Raw genomic sequence first — 23,945 nt, 5'->3', positions numbered from 1 at the left:
TCCGAACTTTTGGTTTGGAGGCAGGCTGATCCTGGTTCAGCCCCAGGCTCAACACCCAGGCTGGTCTCTGCCTCCTCAGGCTGAGATGAGTCACCACATCCCAGGCAGGCGCCTTTCCAAGAAGCCCCACCCTTGGAGCTCTGGGCCCTAGATGCAGAGGTGGAGAGCACAACGGTTTCCTCTGCAATGGAACTTTCCAGTTGGGTGGACTCCTACCTCCCTCCTACCCAGTTGGTCCAAGGGCATCTGGTACCCACAGAAGGCTAAGCCCCAAGTTAGGTACTCTGGGTTTGGGGACGGGAGAGGAAGAAATGCAAGTCATTGCTTCAGCCCTTAGGGAGGGAGCCTCAATGCCAGGTAGGGAAGAACCTTATAAATCACACTCAAACAGCAGGCGACTGCGGGAACGGAAAATGGTGCAGCCACTGTGGCAAACAGTCTGACAGTTCCTCAAAAAATTAAAAACAGAATTACCCTATGAACCTGCAACTCCACTTCTGGGTGTATACCCAAAAGAATTGAAAGGAGGGTCCCAAAGAGATATTTGTACACTCAAGTTCACAGCAGGATTAGTCACAATAGGCAAAATGTGGAAGCAACCCATGTGTTCTTCGATGGATGAATGGTTAAAGAAAATGTGAAATATGCATCCATTGGAATATTATTCAGCTGTAAAAAAGAAGGATATTCCTGGGGTGCCTGGGTGGCTCAGCTGGTTAAGCGTCTGACTTCGGCTCAGGTCATGATCTCACGGTTTGTGGGTTCGAGCCCCGTGTTGGTCTCTGTGCTGAAAGCTCAGAGCCTGAAGCCTGTTTCAGATTCTGTGTCTCCTTCTCTCTCTCTCTGCCTGCCCCCCCCAACCCCCGTGCTCTATCTCCATCTCTCAAAAATAAACAAACGTTAAAAAATTAAAAAAAAAAAAAGAAGGATATCCTACCATATGTCACACAGATAAACCTTAAGGACATTATGCTAAGTAAAATAGGCCAGTCACAAAAAGACAAATAGTGTATGATTCTACTTCTTTGAGGAACCTAAAGTTGACAAATTCATAGACACAGAAAATAGAACAGCAGTTGCCAGAAGTTGCAGAGAAGGGCAAATGGGGAGACGTTTGGTGGGTACAGAGTTGGGGTTTCCCAAGATAAAGAGTTCTGGAGACTGGTTGCACAACAATGTGAATATATGTAACACTCCTGTACTGTATGTACACTTGCAGATGATTAAGATAGTGAATTTTATATCATGTGTATTCGATCACAATGAAAAATAAAATCTTTAAAAGATAGTTAAGATGCTAAATTTAGATTATATATATTTTACCAATTTTTTAAAAATTTCTTTTTAATGTTTATTTATTTTTTAGGGAGAGAGGGAGAGAGAGAGACAGAGAGACAGAGAGTAGAGGGGTGGGGGCAGAGAGAGGAGACACAGAATCTGAAGGAGGCTCCAGGCTCTGAGCTGTCAGCACAGAGCCCGACACAGGGCTGAACTCACAGACCGTGAGATCACGACCTGAGCCAAAGTCAGGAGCTCAACCGACTGAGCCACCAGGAGCCCCTATATTTTACCAATTTTTTAACCTACAGTGTTATATTAGTTCCGGGTGTACAATAGTGATTTAACACGTCCACACATCGCTTGGTGCTCATCGCGACAAATACACTCCTTAATCTCCATCACCATTTCACCCATTCCCTGTAACCATCAGTTTCCTCTCTATAGTTAAGAGTCTATTTTTTGGTTTGTCTCTCTCTGTTTTTTCCTTTGCTCATTCTTTATGTTTGTTTCTTAAATTCTACATATGAGTGAAATCATATGGTATTTGTCTTTCTTTGCTTTATTTCGCTTAGCATTATACTCTCTAGCTCCATCCACGTTGTTGCAAATAATGAGATTTCATTCTTTTTTATGGCTGAATAATAGTCCATTGTGTATATATACACCACATATCCTTTTCCATTCATGGATACTTGGGCTGTTTCTTTATCTTGGCTATTGGAAATAATGCTGCAATAAACACAGGGGTGCATGTATCCCTTTGAATTAGAGCTTCTGTATTTTCTGAGGAAATATCAAGTAGCATGATTACTGGATCATAGATTGGTTAGTTCTGTTTTTAACTTTTTGAGGAACCTCCATACTGTTTTCCACAGTGGCTGCACCAGTTTGCATTCCCACCAACAGTGAAAAAGGGTTCCCCTTTCTCCGCATCCTCACCAACACCTGTTGGTCCTTGTGTTGTTGAGTTTAGCTATTCTGACAGGTGTGAGGTGATAGGTCATTATGGTTTTGATTTGCATATCCCTGATTATGAGTGATGTTGAGTATCTTTTCATGAGTCTGTACATTTTACCAATTTAAAAAAATGAAAAAAAAAGGAAAGTGGACAACTTGACTCCATGCACCCGTCTCCAAAAAGTGGATCCACTAACTTTACTTCTAAGAATTTATCACTAAAAAATTAATGACATAAGCAAAAATTTAGTTTGAAAGATATCTACCATAGCACTATTTATCATGGCAAAAAGATGAAATTTAACCTAGAGGTCCAATAACAGGAGACAAGCTTGCTAAACTGCAATAGATTCTAACAATGCGATGCACTTAAGCTTTAAACAGTGATGTAGGTATGTAGTGGGAAATGGCTCATAAAATACTCACTTTAGAAAAGAGATTATAAAGTATGATTGTATGAACTTATTTTTGTTCTTTAAAAAGCCACATATAAACCTATAGGAAAAAAGACCAGAAGGATACACCCCAAAATGTTTATAGAGATCTTAGTCTCCATTTCCTGAAACACAAAATGGGATTACCACCGATGCCCAACTCACGCGGGCCGTGAAATTGAAATTAGACGGTATTATATAGATTAGCATGCGTGTTCTCAGAGAATGTTAAGTGAGGCTCACAGTCATCTCTCTGGAAGGGATCTGGTCCTTCCCTAGAATGACAGATGAAACCTCTAATTCAAGAAGAGATTCCTTCCAACACCCCTCAGTTAAAAGCGCCAGAGTCCAAACTAGATCCAGGTCTTCTGGCTTCAATACTGTCTGCTGTCTCGGCCCAGACTCCCTATGTATGTCTCCCCCTACCTGCCATGCCCCCAAGGGTTCCCAAACCTCAGGCTTCTGGCCAGCCCCTGGTGGCTGCAGTGAAGCTGTCCACTCTGCAAGGGGATGGGCCCCTCAAATGCACCCCTCACAGCCTTGCCTGCATTCCACACCCCCAGCCCAGGAAAGAACTCAGTGAAGGCCAGGTACACACACAATGAACACACCCAGCCTCCTTCCAAGATGCCCCAACAGCACTCCTCTCCCTCTGGAAGCCCGGACTGTGGACTGCAGTCTAGGGACAGAGCAGCGGTACTGACAGTGCTGACCTGCTTCCCCACAGGGCAAGCGACCCATGCCCCTTTGAGAAGAAAGCCAAAATCAATAGCTAATTCCTGCCATACCAGGACTTAAAAAAAACAAAAACAAAAAAACCCCAAAACCAAATATACCATCATGTCCTGCCCTAGGAGAAGCTTGGTGTTTTTATTTTCAAATTCTAATAAGCCACAAGTTCCCAGGCGAGAGCAGAATAGCCTGGGGTTGCAGTGACCAAAAGAGGACAGGAGAAAAAAAAAAAAAAAAAAAAAGAAAGAAAGAAAGAAAGAAAGAAAGAAAGAAAGAAAGAAAAGAAAAAAGAAAACAAACACTCAAGAAGTGAGAAGAGAATTTGCAGATCATAATTCTCACAGCTGCTAAGTGGTTTTTTTTGTTTGTTTGTTTGTTTACATTTTTACTTTCCACAGCCTGTTCACCACTTAGCACCTAGCTGCAGTATTTTGGGAGAACTGGGGCCATTTTTCTCCATAGTCAGGCCAATCTTCTACTGGTCAGCCTGTGAGCAAGCCTGTCCAGAGCATGGACTGTGGCCTCCCTGGTGCTGGGCTGCGAGCAAGAGGGGAAAAGGGCAGGACTCGTGGCTTTTCAGGGAAATGGGGAGTCATTCCTCCCTCACACCTTACCACACTGAGCTAGTGCTGGAGAACTGGAAGTGACACAGGCCTGAGGGGAGAGGCAGCTGTTTGCCATGGAATAGTCCTGAGAGGTGGACAGTGATGCCGTGGCTTGTGGGGCTGAACCGGGTAAGCTTGAGATATTGAAAGTGCAGGCCCTGAAGCTCCTGCATGCCCATCAAAGCATGGTGACCCAGGAATAAAGTTCTAGAACTTTAGAACCCCCTAAGCTTTACTGCAAGGCTCTCATGCTCAGTCATTCCTGGCACCACCACCCCTTGCCCCCCACTAAACAAGTCACCTCCATTTCTCCTGGGGCTTCTCTTTGGACTTCTCCTTTACCTGGAAGGCACCTCTTCTACTCCTCTGCAGATAATTCCTCCCTAAGTTCAGGTTCACCTCCAAGCTAACCAGGAAAAACTCCAAATAGCTCCATTCATTTTCCTCTCTCTGCAGCAGAGTGGTTCAATCCCCAAGTACTTTTGGGGTATCAGGGATGACCCCAAAAGCTGGAGTCAGAGAGAGCCAAGTTCACATCCTGACCTGGTCACTAGTGGTGTTACCCGAGGTGAGTCAGTTCTACCTGAGCTCTGGGATTCTGCCCTCCATACCTTTCACCTACTGTGGTTAACAGCACACTGATTTTCCTTTGAGGAACCATTCCTCCAACTCAGTCCACCAGATTCAGGTGGAAATCACACCCCTGGCACCAACCCAGAGGTTTGATGCTGGTCACTGTAACTGATTCGAGGGTAGGTACGAGACGGAGTCAGGTCAATGAGGCACTCTCTCCTCCTGAGGCTGTAAGTGCTATGCACAGAACCACGTAAACCTGGAGGTGTTAAGACATCAACACATGGAGCCCCTAGATCCAGCTATGCCTGATGCCACCTACCTCCAATGACTTTCTAGTTACATGGGGTCATACGTTTCCAGTGCCTCCCTCCTTTTTGTTGTTGCTTTTCCAGCTAGTTGGAGTTACATTTTTGTCATTACAACCCTAAGCCTGGTTATATGGAAACTGATCCCCAGAAGCATGATGATGTCAGAGGGCACAATTTCTGAAATGCAAGCCTGGCTGACTTAAGGTCAGATACGAGAGTGAGGACTGACCATCTCACAATTAAGAAACTGGAATTCTAGATACATAGCAGCAGTAGTGCCCATTGAAATGCAGCCTATTTTGTCTTGAGGTGAAGGCTGGAGCTTTAGGGCATCTGGTAGAAACATTTCAGGATATTGGCCTATGTTGGATACTTCTTAGGGTCCACAGCGAGGTCTACAAAAAGGGCAAGCTTTACTCCTGGCAATCCCTCTGGACGATGCAGCTTTGCCAGGGGCCCTTTTTACCTGCGGACAACAATCCAAGGTGGCCAACAGTCAAGTCTGATAAGCAGGGTTGGAAATTTTCTGCTCCTGGAGATAGGGAGACCAGACCGTATCAAGAGCTAAGGCTGTGGCCTGGGAAAGGCCTGATCCACCTCTACCCCTCACCCCCAGGATCTCACAAGGATCCTGTGCTGTGGCTCTCATGTGCTGCTACAGAGCCAGATGCAGCTTGAGGGCAAGAGGTGTGAGCACCCCTCAGCCCAGCCTATTGCTTACCCATTAAACTGAGGGCTGGGGGCTGAGAGGGGCCCTGAGGCCTATGCAGAGACAGAAACCACTGGGCCTGTCTCTAGAGCCAAGGGCTCTGTCTGAGTCAACAAAATCTCTGGCTCTAGGTTCTTACCCATGGAGATGATCTGATGCCAAATGTCCAAAGGCTTATTACTAGGTTGCTCTAGAGGGCCTTTGAGCCAGACAGATCCCAACCCTGGCAAAAACAAAGCCTCAGACCGCTCAACGTGTAAGGCGATCCCAGGTGTGTGACCCCCATTTGGAAGTGGGCTGCTAAGGAGCTGCAGCCCCAGAGGGGACTTTGCAAATGCCCTTCTCAGGTGTCAAGGCAGAGAACAGAACTGGGGGTAGCCACATGGCTGGGGCACCCAGGCCAGGCAGGAAGTCCAATGTCCTGCCCCCAATAGGCTGCAGAAATAAGCTACAGACTAGCCACCTCTGGAGTAATTTCCATTTCCTGATTTTTCCAAACCATAAACTCCACTAATGCTGTGGCCTGTTGAGTCAGGGACTGGACAGGAAAGAGAGGCACCAGGTAGCTTGTGACTCATCGGTCTTGCCATAGTTACTACCTGCTTAGCTCCTCCTCCAGAGAAGCTGCTTCTCCCAGAGCCACATCACACCAGAAGCAGGCTTTGCTCAACTGACTGCCACTCCCTCAAAGGAAGGGAGCCCTACTATTCATCTTGGCAACCCTGGCAGGTGCTGGCAAATTTTACTTTTTCCTGTAAGACATAGAGCCAAGGACCTTGAGGGGTATAATGGCCAGGGGCCAGATGCCTGGCAGGAGGAACATACTGACTTCTAACCGGGAAGACTCGGTCAAGGTCCAAATGAGCTTGAAGGAGAAAAAGAATGCCATAGGCTGCAGTTATACACAAGGGAAGCCTCCTGGTGGAAGATACACCTGAACTGCACCTAAAGGGAGTGTTAGGGCTATCTCTGTGTGTACAAAAGGGGCATGCTGGGCAAGAGCAGTGGCTCAAGAAAAGGTAAAGGGACAAAACTCTGCACACCATGTTGGACACCAGGTGGAGACCTCATTCAGCTGGAATGTGAGTGGCTCCAGGAAGGGAGAAGAGGCAGAGAAGACTGGGGTTGCAGAAGGAATGACCACCTGTCCCCCCAGGGCTTCAAGTTCAGCAGAAAGACAGGGCTGGGAGCCATGAGCAGGCAGAATCAAATGAGCAGGCTCTGCCTAGGGCTTCGTGAGGGTGGGCAGCACTGCAGACTGGCCCTCTGAGAAGGGCCTCGAAACCAAATTATTCTACATTTAAAAAACATTTTTTTTAAGTTTATTTGTTTATTTTGAGGGAGAGGGTGTGCACATGCATGCTTGCGTGCAAGTGGGGGAGGGGCAGAGTACGACAGGGAGAGACAGGGTTTGATCCTACGACAATGAGATTGTGACCCGAGCCAGTATCACGAGTCAGACACTTAACTGACTGAGCCATCCAGGTACCCCTGGACTGTTTTTTTAATACAAAGTAAATGGAAGATGTTCCCTTGAAACAAACCAAGATGGTAGTGGGGCAATGCCATCAAAAATAGATGTCCACCATCTGTACCTGGAATGGGCTGGGAACATTTCCTTTCCCAGGGCTTTCCCCTGGTCTGACATGCTTGGTCAGGGGATGGTGGGCTGGCAGAAGTCACACTGGAGCCACTGCAGGGCCTAAGGAACAGAGTGGTAGAGGGGCAGACTTCTCACTCTGGGCCAAGGTAACCAATGTTGACATATAAAAGGAAGTTTTCTGAACAATCTGCCTACCAACACCACTGCCCTGGGTTGCTTCCACACTAAGCAGACCCATGGGACAGTGATACAGGGCTTCACTGGTGGCTGCAGCTCCTAGCCAACCCAGGGCTGATGGAGGCCAGGAGAGGTAGAAGCCCCCCGTCTGCCCAAGGCCCAGTTAGGCCCCCTGTGGACTACTCTCAGGAACAGAACAACAGTGTGCCCACAGGCATCGTTCCTCCTGGCTGGCCCCTGGATTCTGCAGTAACTGGCAGGACCCTCTCCTTTCTCAGGGCTCTGTGCACTGCCTGTACTCTCATCTGTGTGAACCCGTCCTGGAGGTAACTGCAATCTGCTCCTCAGGTGGGGTCCTCTGTCACAGGCAGGATACAAGCTTGAGAGACAACCACCCGGCCATCAATCTAAGCTCCACTGCTTACAGGTTGCAAGTCTCTGTTTCTTCATCCCTAGAGTAGGCATAACAATTACCCACCCCCCCACCTTATAGAGTAGAGGTGAAGATGAATCCCGTTACAGAAGCTGGAGGGTCACGTAACTTCCATGCAATATACACACGTATGCAAGTACTGTTTCTGCATTTCAGCAAGAGAGACCCAAGACCACTGCAAGATGGTGTCTAGAGCCCTCCCTGAGAATCAGAAAGCATTTTCCGGTCTCACCCACATCCCCTTGACTTCAGAGGAAGGCCTAGTCCTTGTGAGTGATGCTTCAGAAGGACACATAACCAGATCACTCTGCCCTGAAGCAGAAAGTGGGTGAGTTGAGTGTATTTTTATGTCTTTGGGGGCTGGGAAGGGGGTGCAGTGAAGAGACCCCAAGCCTGTTCCTGACTCCTCTAACAAGACCAGGAGCTCCACTGGAGATACCCATACATGCGCCCCCACTGAGCCTCCAGGCCCCGTGACACATGGCCCCATCCTCCTTCCTCCAGACAGGTGTGCCAAGAAAACTCCCTGTCCCACTGGATGGCACCAAGTGGAACCATGAAGCAGAAGCCAGTGCAAAACAGTAAATAAACTGTGGTGTAATGGTCTGGCCAGACAACACTTGGGATTAGGGAAGGCAGGCTCCTGGAGGGGTGGCTACCTGGAGACAGGACCTAAAACTGTAAGGCTGCCTCGGGTAGAGGATTCTAGTTCAAACAAAGCTGACTACTGTCCTGGGTAAGGACGCTCCACTTCATCAGCCTTGACTTCCTCATCTGTAACATGGGGCAGACTGGCCTAGACTGCTTCTGTCACTGCTCTCAGTCTAGGCTTCTGAGCAGCACTACCATGGGGGAATCTACAAGCTCTGGCTTCCCGGGTTCAAATCCCAGCTCTGCTATTCCCATGAAATCCACGAGTCCCTTCACCTCATCAACTGTAACTCCTCATCTATAACAAGGGAATGAAGAGAACACCCAATGAGGCCTATTTACTACTGTGTGGATTCAGTGAGGGTGTACCTGGCATGGAGTGAGGGATTAATAACTATTATCATTCTGTGAATTCTGTGGCCTCCTGCCACCACCATCCTTTCTATGGACTGAATGTTTGTGTCTCCCCCCAGCTCATGTTGCACGTAGTCCTAATCCCCAGTGTGTTGGTATTTGGAGATGGTACCCTCGGGAGATAGTCAGGGTTAGATGAGGTCATGAGGGTGGGGACCTTGTGATGGGACTGGTGACTTTATAAGAAGAGAAGAGAAAGAGATGGAAGAAAAGCCATGTGAGGGCACAGCGAGAAGGTGGCCATCTTCAACCCAAGCAGAGAGCCCTCCCAGATACCGACCCTGCTAGGACCTGGATCTTGGATTTCCCAGCCTCCAGAACTCTGAGAAATAAATTTCTGCTGTTTGAGCCACACAGTCTAAGGTACTTTGCTATGGGAGCCCAGCAGATTAAGACAACCCCATGACCAGCCATCCCCGTCCCCTTCTCTCTGCATGGGGCGACCCACCAGGTACCCCCAAACCCAGGAAAATCAACATCATGCACACCCTGGAGACCTCATGCATGATCTCAAGCATACACAGGGTCAGGTGAAACTCAGCACGCCAAGCAGCAGGTAGGGCACAGGCATTGCAACAGGACAGGACGGACAAGCAGAGAGAAGACAGGTGCGTGGGAGGCCATGTGCAGTCAGCGAGGGGCGGGGAGCTAGCACACGCCACGACCAAGCAGCTCACGCCAGTGGCGCTTGGCTCCTTACCTCCCCTGCAGGACCTCTGACCACCAGGACTGTGTTCCCCCAAGAAGCTGGAGGCGTGCTGGAAAGAGTAGAGAGCAGAAGACAGGGAGCAGTAGGTAGAGCCAGGTCTACAGGAAAAAGTGCTGGAAAGGGCCCCCGAGGAAGGGTGTTAGGTTTGGGGAGTCCATGGCAGAGTGGTTTTCAAGAGGCCCAAAAGACCCAAACACTAAATGAAAAACACCCCCAAGACCAGCCTACGCTGGGGCACAGAGAAAGGGACGAGAGAGCCAAGGAAGAAGACCCCCACATACTGGATTAACCTAGATGGCCACCTGTCCTCCTACATGCTGGTGTTGCATCTGTCCTGGGTGACAATCTCAGCAGACTTCCTGGGAGATTGTGAACAGTCTCTCTAAAGGGAAAGGGACCCAGGGGTGGACAAATAGCCCTCCAGAAATCCAGGAGCCAGAGTCAAAGGAGGCCATGCTCTGCAAAGATGTCCCCTGGGATCCAAAGGAGACAGAGTGGAGGTTCCAATCCTGGTTCCACCACAAATCTCTGGGCAACTCTGGACGAGGTACGTAGCCTCCCTGGGCCTCAGTTTCCCCATATACAAGATGGAGAGAATGTCCCTATCTACAACAGAGAAGAAGGTGACACTCTACCATCTCAAACATCCAATCTCCATATGGCCATAAGCATGTCTAGACTTTTCTCTGGGGGCTGGTTTGTGCTGGAATAAGGAGATGACCAAACATCTAAGATTCCTGACAACGATCTGGGCGGGGCGGGGGGGGGGGGTTCCTGGGACACCGCACTGCCACTGAGGGCCATCCCTCAGGCTCTGTGACCCTAGGGTTCATGGATCCAGGGAAGAAGAAGCCTGAAGCACAAAGTCTGGGCTCAGGCTTTTACTAACATGTAACCCCTTTGGGGTCAGTTCAATGGCACTAAACAGTGCCCCAGGTGAGCCATCATCCACAGCTCCATATCATGGAATTTCTCCATCACTGACCCTGTGTGCCTGGGTCCTCACCACAACACCCCTTACTCTGGGAACTGGTTCTGACCTGCCCATCACTGATCTCTGGGCCACTCACAGGTGCCCAACAAATACCCAAGGAGGGACAGGCTGCTCTATACCACGGAGCATCTGATCTGTAGCCAATGTCAGTCCCCAGCACCAGCCTGACGACGGGATGGCATTGTTTTTAAGCCTTTCTCAACATCATGACCCAGCTGATTCCTCTTGGTTATGGTAACCCTGTGAGGGCAGGTATTATAATTCTGTTTCACACATAAATCAGCTGAGGCCAGGAAAGGTGAAGTGGTAATTTGCCCAAGGGCGTGCAGTTGGGTGGCTAGTTATTGACGGAGCCAAGGCGAGAACCTGAGGCTCCTGATATCTGGCCTGGTGGCTGCCGTCAGTCAGCATGCGCTGGTGTGGCTGGTTGCCGCTGGTGTCCACCTGGCTGGTTAGCGCCCGGGCACGACTAGGGGTCACGTATCTTGAACGCTGGCCCTGCAGGCCAACTGTCAGTATAGCATCTGCTCTCCTACAGCTACCAAATGCTCTTGGCACAGGGGGCCAGGGTGTAAGGAGCTGAACATGGTGGAGGGGAGCCATGGTTTGTGCCCTCTAGGGCCCCAGCTGCATCCACACCTACCTTTGATGACAAAGGCCTCTGCCAGCAGCCGCATCTGATACAGTGGCTTGTTCTCCATGGACATGTCATCAATCCCAGCCCGTGCATACATACTGATGGCATCTCGGTATGAGCCCTCCACATAGTGCAGCTTGCCCTGGATCAGCATGGCCTCACACAGGTACTGTGGCTAAAAGGATAAAAAACACATTAGCAGGCTTCTGCCTCAAGGCCTCCCCACCCCATCCCCACCCCCACCAGGTACCCTGGGATGGACCCCCACCCCATCCCACTGAGCCATGATGACTTGCCTAAGACCCTCCTCAGAACTCCCCTCTTCCTCCAGGAAGCCCCCCCCCCAGTCCTCAGTACATGTGATGTCCCTCTTCTCTCCACACCTGCAGTCTGTGGGCTACACTATGGTTCTCACTGAAATCCTTACATGAGTGCCCAATTATTTCATGTGTGTGTGTACTATTCCCCTAACCAGACCCCAGGCAGCTTGCAAACTGGGCTCTGTCTTCTGTCCAGAAGGCTTCAGCCCAAGGTTGGTGCTCAGGAATTCAGGCATTTGTTCTCAACACAAGTAGGAGTCAAGGACCTAACCAAATTTTGTGGGGCCTAAAGCTCACATAACTGGGGGGGTCCTTTTTACATGCATATCTATACAAATATACAGTGAGGGGAAAGGCCTTGGAAAGAAGCTGTGCAGGTAAGGGGCCAGCCACTGAAGCCCCACCTGCAACAGCAGGACCTCTGTGGTAAGAAGGGTCCTGTCAGCAGTGCGACAGGAAGGCAGGAGAGCCAAGGCCTGCTGGGCCACCGTCCTCATCTCAAGTGCAGAATCAAGTGCCTGAATTCAAGCCAGTTGGTTTCTTCCCTTTCTTTCTCCAGTACTGCTAATGCCCAAATCTTCAACCCCATACAAGGACTCTTGGGGCCTCCCTCAGGAGGTCTGCTCAGCCCTGCCCCAAAGTCCTGTTCTTGGACATGTGCCCAGCTCCCCTCCAAGATCTCCCACTTTCCATGGCCATTTGCTCTAGCCCTCGGCCTCCATCTCTGCGCTCAGCTGGCCCCACCACCCCTTTGGGCCAGGCTCTGGACACTGCCCCTACCACCCAGCAGCAGCTCTGTTCATAAAGCTCCTTGGAAATGCAGTGCTGGCTCCTACCTCAGGCCTCTGTGCTACCCCTGCTTCCCTTCAGGGAGATTGGAATCTGGGGAACCTGTAGCCCCAGGGAAAGCCTCCACCAGTCCCCACCACCTACTGCCCTCTCAGAAGCCAGTTAAGAGATACAGAGCACAGCAAAGCCAAATCCTTCTTCTGCACTGGTGTTTTGGTCATTATGAACACAATTTTCCCCTTGCTTTTGCTCACACAGCTCCCTATCTGGAACAGTCTCCCCCCACTTCCCCCTTGGTCTATCTGGATCTTCTTCCATCCTTTGGGAACTTGCTCCCCACCCACCTCTTCCTAAGAAGCCTCCCTGAGTACCAGAGGCTCTGTCTGCTCAACTGCTAGAATGCCTCTACCAAGTGGACCCACTCAGCCCCTGTATGCCTGACCTGTTCCGACTATCGGTCAACTCTCCAAGGCTGAATTTTTCAAGTGCATTTGCTAGTCACCCAAACAGGCCACCCACTCCTTATGCTAGGGCCACAAATGACACATTCCCAGAGCCTCGGGACCCATGGTCCCTCCTAGCTGGGTAAAGATACTGCTGTTCCCCATGTTGGTTTCGAGCCACGGGCACATTTTCTCATTGCTCAGGCTAATTTAATTTACACCATCGGTGAGGGCGAGATAACAATTAACAACCACCCTCACCTCCCATCACAGCAATGCCAACAGCATCAGAGCAATGCGAGTCCAGAAAAGAGTTTTGAACTTTTCTTTGGAAAGGAGCTAGATAAATACAGGGCATGAGTCATCATTTTTCTTTTAATTTTTATTTATTTATTTATTTATTTATTTATTTATTTATTTATTTATTTAAAGAGAAAGAGTGCGAGAGGGGGAGAGACAGAGGAAAAGAGAATCTTAAAATAAATTTTTTTAAATGTTTATTTTTGAAAGAGAGAGAGAGAGAGAGAGACAGACTGCGAGCAGGGGAGGGGCAGAGAGAGAGAGAGAGAGAGAGGGAGACACAGAATCTGAAGCAGGGTCTAGGCCCTGAGCTGTCAGCATAGAGCCTGACGTGGGGCTCAAACCCACAAACTGTGAGATCATGACCTGAGCTAAAGTCAGACGCTCAACTGACCGAGCCACCCAGGTGCCCCAGAAGAGAGAGAATCTTAAGCAGGCTCCATGCCTGCTCAAGCCCGACGCAGGGCTCGATCCCCCATCTCTGGGATCATGACCTGAGCCGAAATCAAGAGTCAGACACTTAGCTGACTAAGCCACCAGGCACCCCACATACTACTTTTAATATTTCATTTTGCCTAATCAACATCAAGTTCTTGGCTTTGGTGTGGATAATGGTGAATATCTCAGTGTTATTGGTGACTATGGATGTCTTCAGTTAATAGAGCATGCTAAAATTTGTTCTTCCTAAATGTGATTTGGCATACAGTTTTCATAATAATATACATGGATGCTATTCAGCCAATGCAGAGAATGAAATATTGGCATGGGGAAAGCTCCAGGTAAAAGTTCTTGTCAAATATGGATGCAAGGACTCTGATTAGAACCTATATGTGTGCACATGTGTTTGTTAATGCACAGAGAAAGGCATGTGGGACATAACACCAAATGATGACCAGCGCTTAACTCGGGATGGGAGTGAGGGTGGGGCTGGCAAACAAAAACTTTTACTTCAAACTACTTGTTTATTTAATGACTTTTTACCAGTGAGTCCGAGTCATTTTTTACTTTAAAAACAATTTTTAAATATTTAATGGAGTCTGGCAAAGGAAACTATTAAAAGGGGTCTTGATGGGAAAAGCCTGGGACACACCAATCAAGTGCAGCCTCTTTGATTGGCAGATGAGGAACCGGAGGGCCCAAGAGGTCAGAAGACATGCTCTAGGTCAAACAGTTGCTTTAGTCCAACACAAAACCTCCCAGAGCTACCATAATCCCTGCTCAGGAATCTAAAGACAAGATCGTTAGACTTCCAGGACACTTCCCCCACAGAAAAAGTCCCACACTTCTTGGCCTAGTTTTTCAGTCTCCGCTCACTGGCCCCAAAGTCCCTCTGTCACCTCATTTCTCACCATTCCCTTTTGCTCCTGCTAAGTGACATATTTGAATGAGAATCTAATAAGAGAAACCATTAAATTATACACTGCTTCCTTCTTGGAATGTCCTATCCTATCTCTATATGTCAATACCCTCCCCTCTTCAAGGTCTAGACCCTCCCACCCCCCCACGAAGAGTCCAATTCTAATGCCACCATCACCCCGGGCTGACTCCCCACCTCACCCCAGGGAGTATCCTCCTTGAACTTGCCTCCTCATGTACACTAGTCATGTAGCATGTGTCACAGTCCATCTAGGACAATTTGCCAATAAGACTTATTTTCCTGGGGGCACCTGGGGAGCTCAGTTGGTTAAGGGTCTGACTTTGGCTTAGGTCATGATCTCACAGTTTGTGAGCTCGAGGCCCGCCTAGGGCTCTCTGCTGTCAGCGCATAGTCTGCTTCGGATACTCTGATCCCCTCTCTCTCTCTGCCTCTCCCCCCCTCACTCTCTCTCTCGAAAATAAATAAACATAAAAAAAAAAAAAAGACTTATTTTCCCAGTAAACCTGCAACCTCCCTGAGGGCAGGGTCCATGTTGAATCAGTACATCTTTATTGCCCTCATAGTATAATGCCTTGCATAGAGTCGGTTACCATAAAATGTTTAAGTCAGAAAGTATATTACTTTGGAATATCTCTTGAAAAATCACGTCCTCTTTGGGTCTCTAATGACATACCCATACTTCTATTATAGCTCAGGATACACTGTAATCTAGAATGGTCTCAAACTTTAATGCACACATGAATCACCAGGAGAGCTTGTTGAAACAAAGATTCTGATCCAGATTTTGCACTCCCCAGATAATGCCCATACTGCAGGTGGGTGGATCATGCTTTAAGCAGCAAAGGTCTGGAGAGAGCTGACTATACTTCCCTCTATACCTCCCCTCAGTGCCTTTTATACAGTAGGTATTCAATCAATAAATGCATAGACTTAAACTGGCTTGCCTTGTTACTGAGTTCTTCTGTCGCTAGCCAACTTCACATGTTTGCCTGTTTCCAACTAGATCATGGGCTCACTGAGGTCCTATTTCCTTGAGATCCCTAAGGAGTCCAAAGGACTAGGCACATACTAGGTCAAGCAAGTGCTGTCTAATAGAAATATAACTTAAGCCACATGTATAATTTGAATTTTTCTAGTAAAATTTTCCAGTCACATTAAAAATGTAAAAATAGGTGATATTAATTTTATTAAAAAATTTTTTTTTTAATGTTTATTTAGTTTTGAGAGACAGAGATAGAGTGTGAGTGGGGGAGGGGCAGAGAGAGGGAGACACAGAATCTGAAGCAGGCCCCAGGCTCCGAGCTGTTAGCTGTTAGCACAGAACCCGACATGGGGCTCGAACTCACATATCGTGAGATCATGACCTGAGCTGAAGTTGGACACCTAACCGACTAAGCCACCCAGGCACCGGGTGACATTAATTTTAACAATATATTTTATTTAACCCAATTTATCCAAAATATTATCATCTGAACATGTAAACCATATAAAGAATTAATGATCTTTTACATTCTTCATTTTGTGCTAAGTCTTCAAATTCTAGTATATGTTTTACACTTGGATAGCACAGCTCAGTTTGGACTCAGCTTTATCTTGAGAGACATAGAAAGAGAGTGTGAGCAGGGAGGGCCAGAGAGAGAAGGAGACACAAAATCTAAAGCAGGCTGGAGGCTCCAAGCTGTCAGCACAAAGCCCAGTGCGAGGCTCAAACCCACGAACTTTGAGATCATGACTTGAGCCAAAGTTGGACGCTCAACTGACTGAGCCACCCAGGCATCTCTGGACTAGCTCCATTTCAAGTGCTCAAGAACCACATGTGGCTAGTGGCTATTGTACTGAACACTACAAAGCCAACCTTTAAGGGAGACTTGCTGCTCAGGTGACTCAGGGAGAGGGCTTGATGGCAGATAGCAGGCAGGAGATAGAGGAGAGGAAGCCCCGGGCACAGGGGGTTGACCACTTACAGACAGCCTCCCGTGGTTAAGGATACTACTCAGGTAGTTTCTGGCTTCATTCATCTTTGGCTCATTCTTCTCTGGCAAAGGGATGGAGTCTTTTATCTTTGTGTGGTTCTCCTTCAAACACTGCTCCAGGAGGGCCTCGGCCAGGAGCAGCTTCCCAAAGTCATCTGAAAAACAGAGCAATGATCCCCTGAAACTGGTACCTGTCCCTGTACCCACCCAGCCACCCTTAACCCAGCACATGAATGGCCCAGGTCTGAGAAAAGAAATAAAGACACAGTTTTCATAAAGTTAAACAGCCTTTAAAGATAAAACACAGGCATTCTATCATAGGCACAGTACAAATTGCCCCTTTGGGTTTGTTTTCTGTAGTTTAGTGATTGGGGAGGCAAAGTTCCCAAGATTTGGGACAAATTCCCAGAATTTCAGAATTTAAAATGAGGGACAAAGTCACATCCATGTCCCATTGTAGGTAATCAGTTCTTAAACCAAGAAGGAATTACCCCCAAAAAACAAGAGGAAAAATATATGATGTGGCTTAATGCATTTTCATGAGCTCCTATTTCCATGTAACCAGAAAACCATGGTTTTCTCCATTCTTAAGGTATTTTAACATAACCAGGGATAACTTAGCAACAAAAGCAAAGAGTTATAGCAGAAAGCAGATGTACTGGTATAGCAGGGCAAATCCGTGGATGTGTTTAGCCCTGGCACTTTCTGGAGTTCTCTCACATATGTTAACCTATCTCTAGACCTCACCACCTGGCAGGGGAATTCATACTGTTTGGTTAAATTTTCCATCTCCTCATAAAGTACTGAAAACTCCAGGCTTGTGACCATCTTGCTACCACAGAGAGGTGACCCAGGGAATGGGTGGGATCCCAGTGCTCACTGTGCAGGCTTAGAGGTTGAGTGTGGTTTCATGATAGCCTCAGGGGCTGTGCTCAGTGTGGCTGGTTCACTGCCCCTCCCCTGCAACCAGGGTAAGGACCAGGCCCACCACTCAACACAGGCACCCAATAAATAGCTGCTGAGTGAACTGGATCCTCTCCACTACTGGATGAGGAAGCCATGAGGCTCAGAGAGTTATGTGCCAACCCAAAATGCCTCCAGGAAGGTCTGCTTGGTCCTGAGACTTCACAGAGCTTTCTACTGCCAGGATGGCATTTTTAGACCCACTCAGGAATGCCACTCACTCCTTACTCTCAGGACCACTGCAGTTTGCTTACAACTCAAAGCCACAGACCCAAAATTGCTGTCCTCTGAAGAGCTTCCCCCCCCCCCCAAAAGGAGATTTCCCTCAGAGAACACCCTGAAAGCGCAGATCCCAGGGCACAGTCTTACAAGGGTTTTCCTCTAAGGATGCCAGAGCCTGTTAGTGATCCTTTGCTATCCACCTCATGATTTCAAAAATTAACATTTAGAGGAACTGGCCGAAAAAGTACCTAGTTCAAACTCTGATCCATCACTGATGGAGCAGAAGTTGGTGGGACCTCTATAAAGGGCAATTTGATGACATAGATCAAAATTATTTTTGTGCAACCCACTGATTCCACAATCCCACACCTACAGAGGTCTTGGCACGTGTGTAAAATGACCTATAAGGTGATTCCTGCCGTGTTATTTATAATAGCAGAAAATGAGAGACAACTTTTATGTCCGCCAACATGAGGCTGGTTAAATAAAGCATGGTACTTCCATAAAAGGGGACACCACACTGCCATGAAAAGGAGCAAGGAAGCTCGTCTGTGCTGTGAAAGAATGAACTCCATGATAAATCAGTAAGATAGTGGAGTGCGCACAGTGGACAGAAACATGTGTTCATGTATGAAAACATGTGACAGGATACATATCTGATGGCCTTTCTGACTTATAGGGAAGGTGGCAGAGATGGAGGGAGGCTTTTCATTCTTTACTTTTTGGTCCCTTTGGAAGGCTGAGCCATGTGAATATATTATCTAGTCAAAAATAAAATTTAAATCATCAGAGAAAGATAAATATCATATGATTTCAGTCATATGTGGAATTTAAGAAACAACAGATGAACATAGGGGAAGGGAAGGAAAAGTAAGATGAAAACAGGCAAACCATAAGAGCCTCTTAAATACAGAGAACAAACTGAGTGTTGCTGGAGGGGAAGGGAAGGGGAAGGGAACGGGAGGTCGGTTAAATGGGTATGGGCAATAAGGAGGGTACTTGTTGGGATGAGCACTAGGTGTTAAATGTAAGTGATAAATCACTAAATTCTACTCCTGAAACCATTATTACACTATATGCTAATAACTTGGATTTAAATAAAATTTTTAAAAAATTAAAAAAAAGACTAAATGTATCAATATTGATTCATTAATTGTGACAAATCTACCATACTAACTTATAATAATAAGAAAAAGGGGTCTGGGTTATTAGAAATTTTCTAAACGATTTTCACAATTTTTCTATAAATCCAAAACTCTTTTAAAATTCAAACAGTTTTCTTAAAAATTCAATTCAATTCAATTCAATTAAAATAAAATTTAAATCAACTCAATGGGGTGCCTGGGTGACTCAGTCAGTTGAGCGTCTAACTTTGGCTCAGGTCATGATCTCACGGTTCATGGGTTCGAGCCCTGCATCTGGCTCTGTGCTGACAGCTCAGAGCCTGGAGCCTGCTTTGGATTCTTTGTCTCCCTCGCTCTCTGCCCCTCCCCCCCACCCCCACCCCCGCTTGTGCTCTGTCTCTCCCTGTCTCTCAAAAAAAACAAAAACAAAAACAAAAAAACCACGTTAAAATTTAAATCAATTCAAGAATGAAAGGCAATCTTCTTCAGATTCCCAATGACAGCTAGGAGGAGGGGCAGGCTATCGAGTGGTGGATGCCTGAACTATGGGCCACTGGGCAAGTTGCTCCCCCCCCCAACCTGTTTTGCACCTGTTAAACCAGAGGTAGGTTTAGGAACCTGCTCCTTCTGAAGGAACTGAGTCCCTCCTGGGCTGGTCCCCGGCTCTCTGCAGTCCAGGGTGCACATGCAGCTTCCCATGGTACTCATTGGCTCTGTTGTTCCTCTCCTGCCCAGAGATACCAGCTTCCTTCCCAGCAACTCTTAATCCGGAAATACTCCCCAGGGCACAACACCTCCCCTCAAAGTAATGGCAGTGTCCTCTGGACACTTTGCTACTCAAAGTGAGGTCTGGGGCTGGGTGGATCTGTGTTTGTCACTCAGTCCTGCAGAGATGAGTTCAGTTTAGAGTACACATTCAGAAACGTTGACAATAATGTGACAAAATAATTTTGAATCTGTTGAAGTGAAAAATGGGAGGTAGCAGTTTGAGTATCTTATGAAAGAATCAGAGCACAACAAAATGGGAATGAAAAAACAAAACAAAACCCAAAACATGAGAGTAATCCTTCACCGCGGATTGCTTGAGAAGCACTGCTCTGAAGCACTTCTCACTGCTTGAGAAGCACTGTTGAGGGCCTACTGAGTGCCAAGTATTTTATTATACAGTAGCATTTAATCTGCACAGCTCTAAAAGGTAGATACTACTCCCATTTTATAGATGATAATAAAGATACGCAATATTGCCATGGTCCCAGCCCACAATAATAATACAACATAACATTACACAACGCAGCCACAGAACAGCCTGTCTCTCCTGCACCCCCGGTACAGCACAGCTTCTGGTAGTTTAGAAATAAGAACAGTCTAAGAGCTATAAAAAGTAGGTTCAAAGGTAATAGGAATTCTTAGTAGGAATTCCAATAGCAATTCCGAGGGCAGGGATAAGGACTGTTCTCATCCTCATTATACCTATGAGTTTTAGACTGTTCTTCTTTTTTTTTTTTTAATTAAAAAAAACTATTCATTTATTTTTGAGAGAGAGAGGAGGGGCAGAGAGAGTGGGACAGAGGATCTGAAGCAGGCTCGAGGCTCTGAGCTGAGAGCAGTGAGCCCGACGCGGGGCTCAAACTCACAAACCAGGAGATCATGGCTTGAGCCGAAGTTGGACACTCAACCGACTAAGCCACCCAGGTGTCCCCAGACTGTTCTGTAAACTAACACTTAAGGTCCTTCTCCAGCCTTTTTGCTCCACTTCATCCCCACCCAAGGTCTATGCTTTCTTTAGTAGACACAGTAGGGGTTGGGAACCGAACTTTCTTTTCTTGCTTGCCCACATCTCTTCCCTCTCTACTCTGCCTTCCTTCCCCTTCTCCTGTCCATCCCATCATTCCCAACTGGCCAATCTATGGGACTGAAAGATATTTTAGAATTAAAAGTTCTAAATTTTCAGTTGTTAAATAAGAATACAAATGGATTAGAGGCTTTCCTGTCCTTCCTTCTCCGGAGGTACAACATGCCTTTTTTATCATCTTCTTGTCTGAAACCCACTCCCTATCATGATTTGGGTAAAGTATTTCAGCTTCTGCCCTCCCAGAGGCATTAGGAACACCTTCCTGACAGTGACACAGATTCTGGCAGCCCAGCCCAGCACAGCCCCCTGCCCTGGGCACAGGCCCAGAGGAGGCCCCCACTTAATGGCCCCTCAGATTCCCCAGCAACCTGGTTTTGAAGCCTCTGGCAGCTAGCTTCCCATCTACTCCCACCCTTCTCCAGGCCTCTTTCAGGGCACTAGGCGACAGGGACCCACTTCAAAGATACCTGCCCCTTCCCCTAGAAACCACATTTGCAGGGTGGTGCCTCTTCTCCACAGCCTGCCAGTCTGTAGACAGGAAACCTGGGTCCAGCCAGGCGGGCCCTTCCCCACTAAGGCAAATGGGGACACAGTGGTCTCTGCAGCTGTTCACACAGGACCGCAGAGGGCTGGGAACTTCTAACCACAGCGAGATGAGGAAGAGGCCAAAACTAGTGAGAGGCCACCTGCCTCAAACACACCTCCTCTAACTCCAACTGAAGAAATTCTCAGAACAATTTCCAGTTCAGGAGGAAAAAAAAAAAAAAAGATGGGGTGACTACAGATTATGAGACTCTAGATGGATGGATAGATAGAGGGGCAGTCGTGATAAAGTAAGTACAGCTTAAGAATATTAGAATCTAGGTGGTGGGTATACAGGTGTTCACCGAAAAGTTCTTGTAATTGTGCTGTACGTTTGAAAGTTTCATAATAAAATACTGAGGGGAAAAAAGAGACACTCAGGCTGTTAAACAAATACAATGTGTAGCTTTATTTGGATCCTGATTCTAGCAAATGAACTGTAAAACTAAATCATGAGATTTGGGGGGGGGGTTGTGATAATGGTATGGTGGTTTTGCCTTTTCAAAAGAGCTTTTATTTGGCAAAAAAGAAAGGAATATACAATTGATTACATTAAAATAGAAAGCTGCAAAAAAACAACCAAAAAAAATGAAATTTCAACTTATTATCTAAACCATCATCCTACCTCACACCAAATCATCCTGTCAATGACATTCTAAGAGACTTACTGAAATCCTAATTTGTCTTTAGAATTCCTTTTGTGTAGCAGACCTCTAATCTTAATCAGGAAAAATTATTTTTTTTTTTTAGGATCCCACACTGGCTCCTGACAGTCACCACTTCTTCTTCTTCCTTTTTTTAAATTAAATTTTTTAAATGTTTACCTATTTTTGAGAGAGAGACAGAGCATGAGCTGGGGGCAGAGAAAGAGGGAGACAGAATCCGAAGTAGGCTTCAGGCTCTGAACTGTCAGCACAGAGCCCCCATGCGGGGCTCGAACTTGTGAACCCCAAGATCATGGCCTGAGCTGAAGTCAGATGCTCAACCAACTGAGCCACTCAGGCAGCCCTCCACTTCTTTATGTATGTGCTTATACACCACCGTAAATAAATCTCTTCGCAATTAAAAGAAACAAGAGTTCTTAATAAGTACCTAGTACGATATTCAATGTGGGGAAGAAATAGGTTGGGGTGTAGCTCAAACAAGACAGTTCATGAGTTCATAATCACTGACGCTGGTTAATGGATACATGGGATCCATTCTTTAGCTTTTTTGATGTTTTGGAATTTTTTCATAATATTCTTTTCCTTTTCTTTAATCACTTGGATGGGTTCTTTGTTTTTACATGAACAAACTCCACCACAGCCAGCCACACTCTGGGGTTCCCCTGCTCCATCCTGACCAAATCTAAACCGGATGTGAGTTTGAAAGAAAATGTACAAACAGTGGCAACCACCTTCCCCCTGGGTGGGTGGTGGGGAGCAGCCTCCCCTGATAGGAGAGGGTAGGGCCCCCTCTGCCTGAGATTCTCCTCATCCTTAACTCCCACCAGACTCCAAAGAGGCCCCCACAGCCAGTCCCCCTCTCCTGCCCCCTGGACTGAAGTAGATGCTTTGGGAGCAGTTTTTAGTTTCTGTAGGAAACCTTGCAGAGACAACAGGGCTGAGGGCCTCAGTCTTTAAAATGGGGTTCAACTGGGGTCTGGCTTCCCCCTCAATACATTCCCTCCCTCTCCCAAAATATGTAACTGTTGAAGCTTCTGGTCACTGACTATACAAGTGTAACAGGCCAAGTGGGACATTAAGAATCTCTCTCCTGGGTTGGAGAGGGTCAGTGCCTATACCACTCCAAACAAACAGGCCCTCAGTCCCTTGAATGATGAAGAAACCCTGCAGAGAGAGAACCAAAATAGCAGACAATCCAAAAAATGCTCTACACTTGGGTTTTAGGACTCATTTGTTTTCCCAGTGTGCATCTGTGTGTGTGCCAGCCTGTGTGTTGGGCCAGTGTATCCAGATCTAACAGGGGGATAGAAATCACTCACAGAACCAAACCCAAAAATTGGCAGGAGAGACCCCAATGCCTCGCTCAGACTCCCTCCTTTTGTGACAGGTAGTCCCCATGGTGAAGCCAAGCCACGCCCCTTGTGCCCTGCCCCCACCTTCACTAGTAGTAGACTTGATGGCAGGAATGTAGACTTTCATACAGGCTCTGCCACATAAACATTACGTGACCTCTCTGGGCCTTGATGTCCCTATTTGTACAGTGGAAACAATAACTCGTGCTCTGCCCATAGGGTTGTTTATAAGGATTTTTAAAAAAATAGGGAAAGCACTTTATAACCATACTATACCATTTATAAATTATGCCATACCAGTGTCTCCCAATAATGCCTCATAGAATATGGTCAAGGCAAGTTTGAGAAATATGCTATTTATAATCCAGCCTTGTCTTATACATCATGGACAGGTGTGCATATTAAAGGCTCTGAAAAGTCCTGCAGTAAAAAAAAAAATCTGTTTAACAATATTGAATCTATTAGGTCCAATTTCTTTACTTTTTGCACTCCCTAAACTTGTTCCTCTTGGGATACCAATTAATTAATTATATAACCTCCTTGAGACCTCCAAAGAGCAGTTTAAGAAACTGAACTCAAGGGGCACCTGGGTGGTTCAGTCCGTTAAGCGTCAGACTTCGGCTCAGGTCATGATCTCACGGTTCGTGGGTTCAAGCCTCACGTTAGGCTCTGTGCTAACAGCTCAGAGCCTGGAGCCTGCTTCGGGTTCTCCGTCTCCCTCACTGTTGTCTGTCCCTCCCCCACTTGGGCTCTGTCTCTCTG

General features: G+C 47.0%; 1 protein-coding gene across 2 annotated transcripts in view; it reads right to left on the bottom strand.

Annotated features, from left to right (window-relative positions):
- The window catches only part of TTC7A (tetratricopeptide repeat domain 7A), a 120,542-nt gene that overhangs the window by 94,410 nt on the left and 2,187 nt on the right, over nucleotides 1–23,945 (bottom strand). For both annotated transcript variants that reach the window (XM_047068490.1, XM_047068489.1), the window contains exons 2-3: nucleotides 16,415–16,578; nucleotides 11,227–11,395 (exon numbers count right to left, since the gene is read on the bottom strand). In XM_047068490.1, coding sequence (XP_046924446.1) covers nucleotides 11,227–11,395; nucleotides 16,415–16,578 — 333 coding nt within the window. The remainder of the gene's footprint in view (nucleotides 1–11,226; nucleotides 11,396–16,414; nucleotides 16,579–23,945) is intronic.

This window comes from Lynx rufus, unplaced genomic scaffold, assembly GCF_022079265.1.
Source record: "Lynx rufus isolate CCGP_SWC_20201006 ecotype Redwood Valley unplaced genomic scaffold, mLynRuf1.p SCAF_8, whole genome shotgun sequence".
Classification (NCBI taxonomy): Eukaryota; Metazoa; Chordata; class Mammalia; order Carnivora; family Felidae; genus Lynx; species Lynx rufus.
Note: the sequence above shows the minus strand (reverse complement) of the source record. Positions and strands in the feature narration are given on the sequence as shown.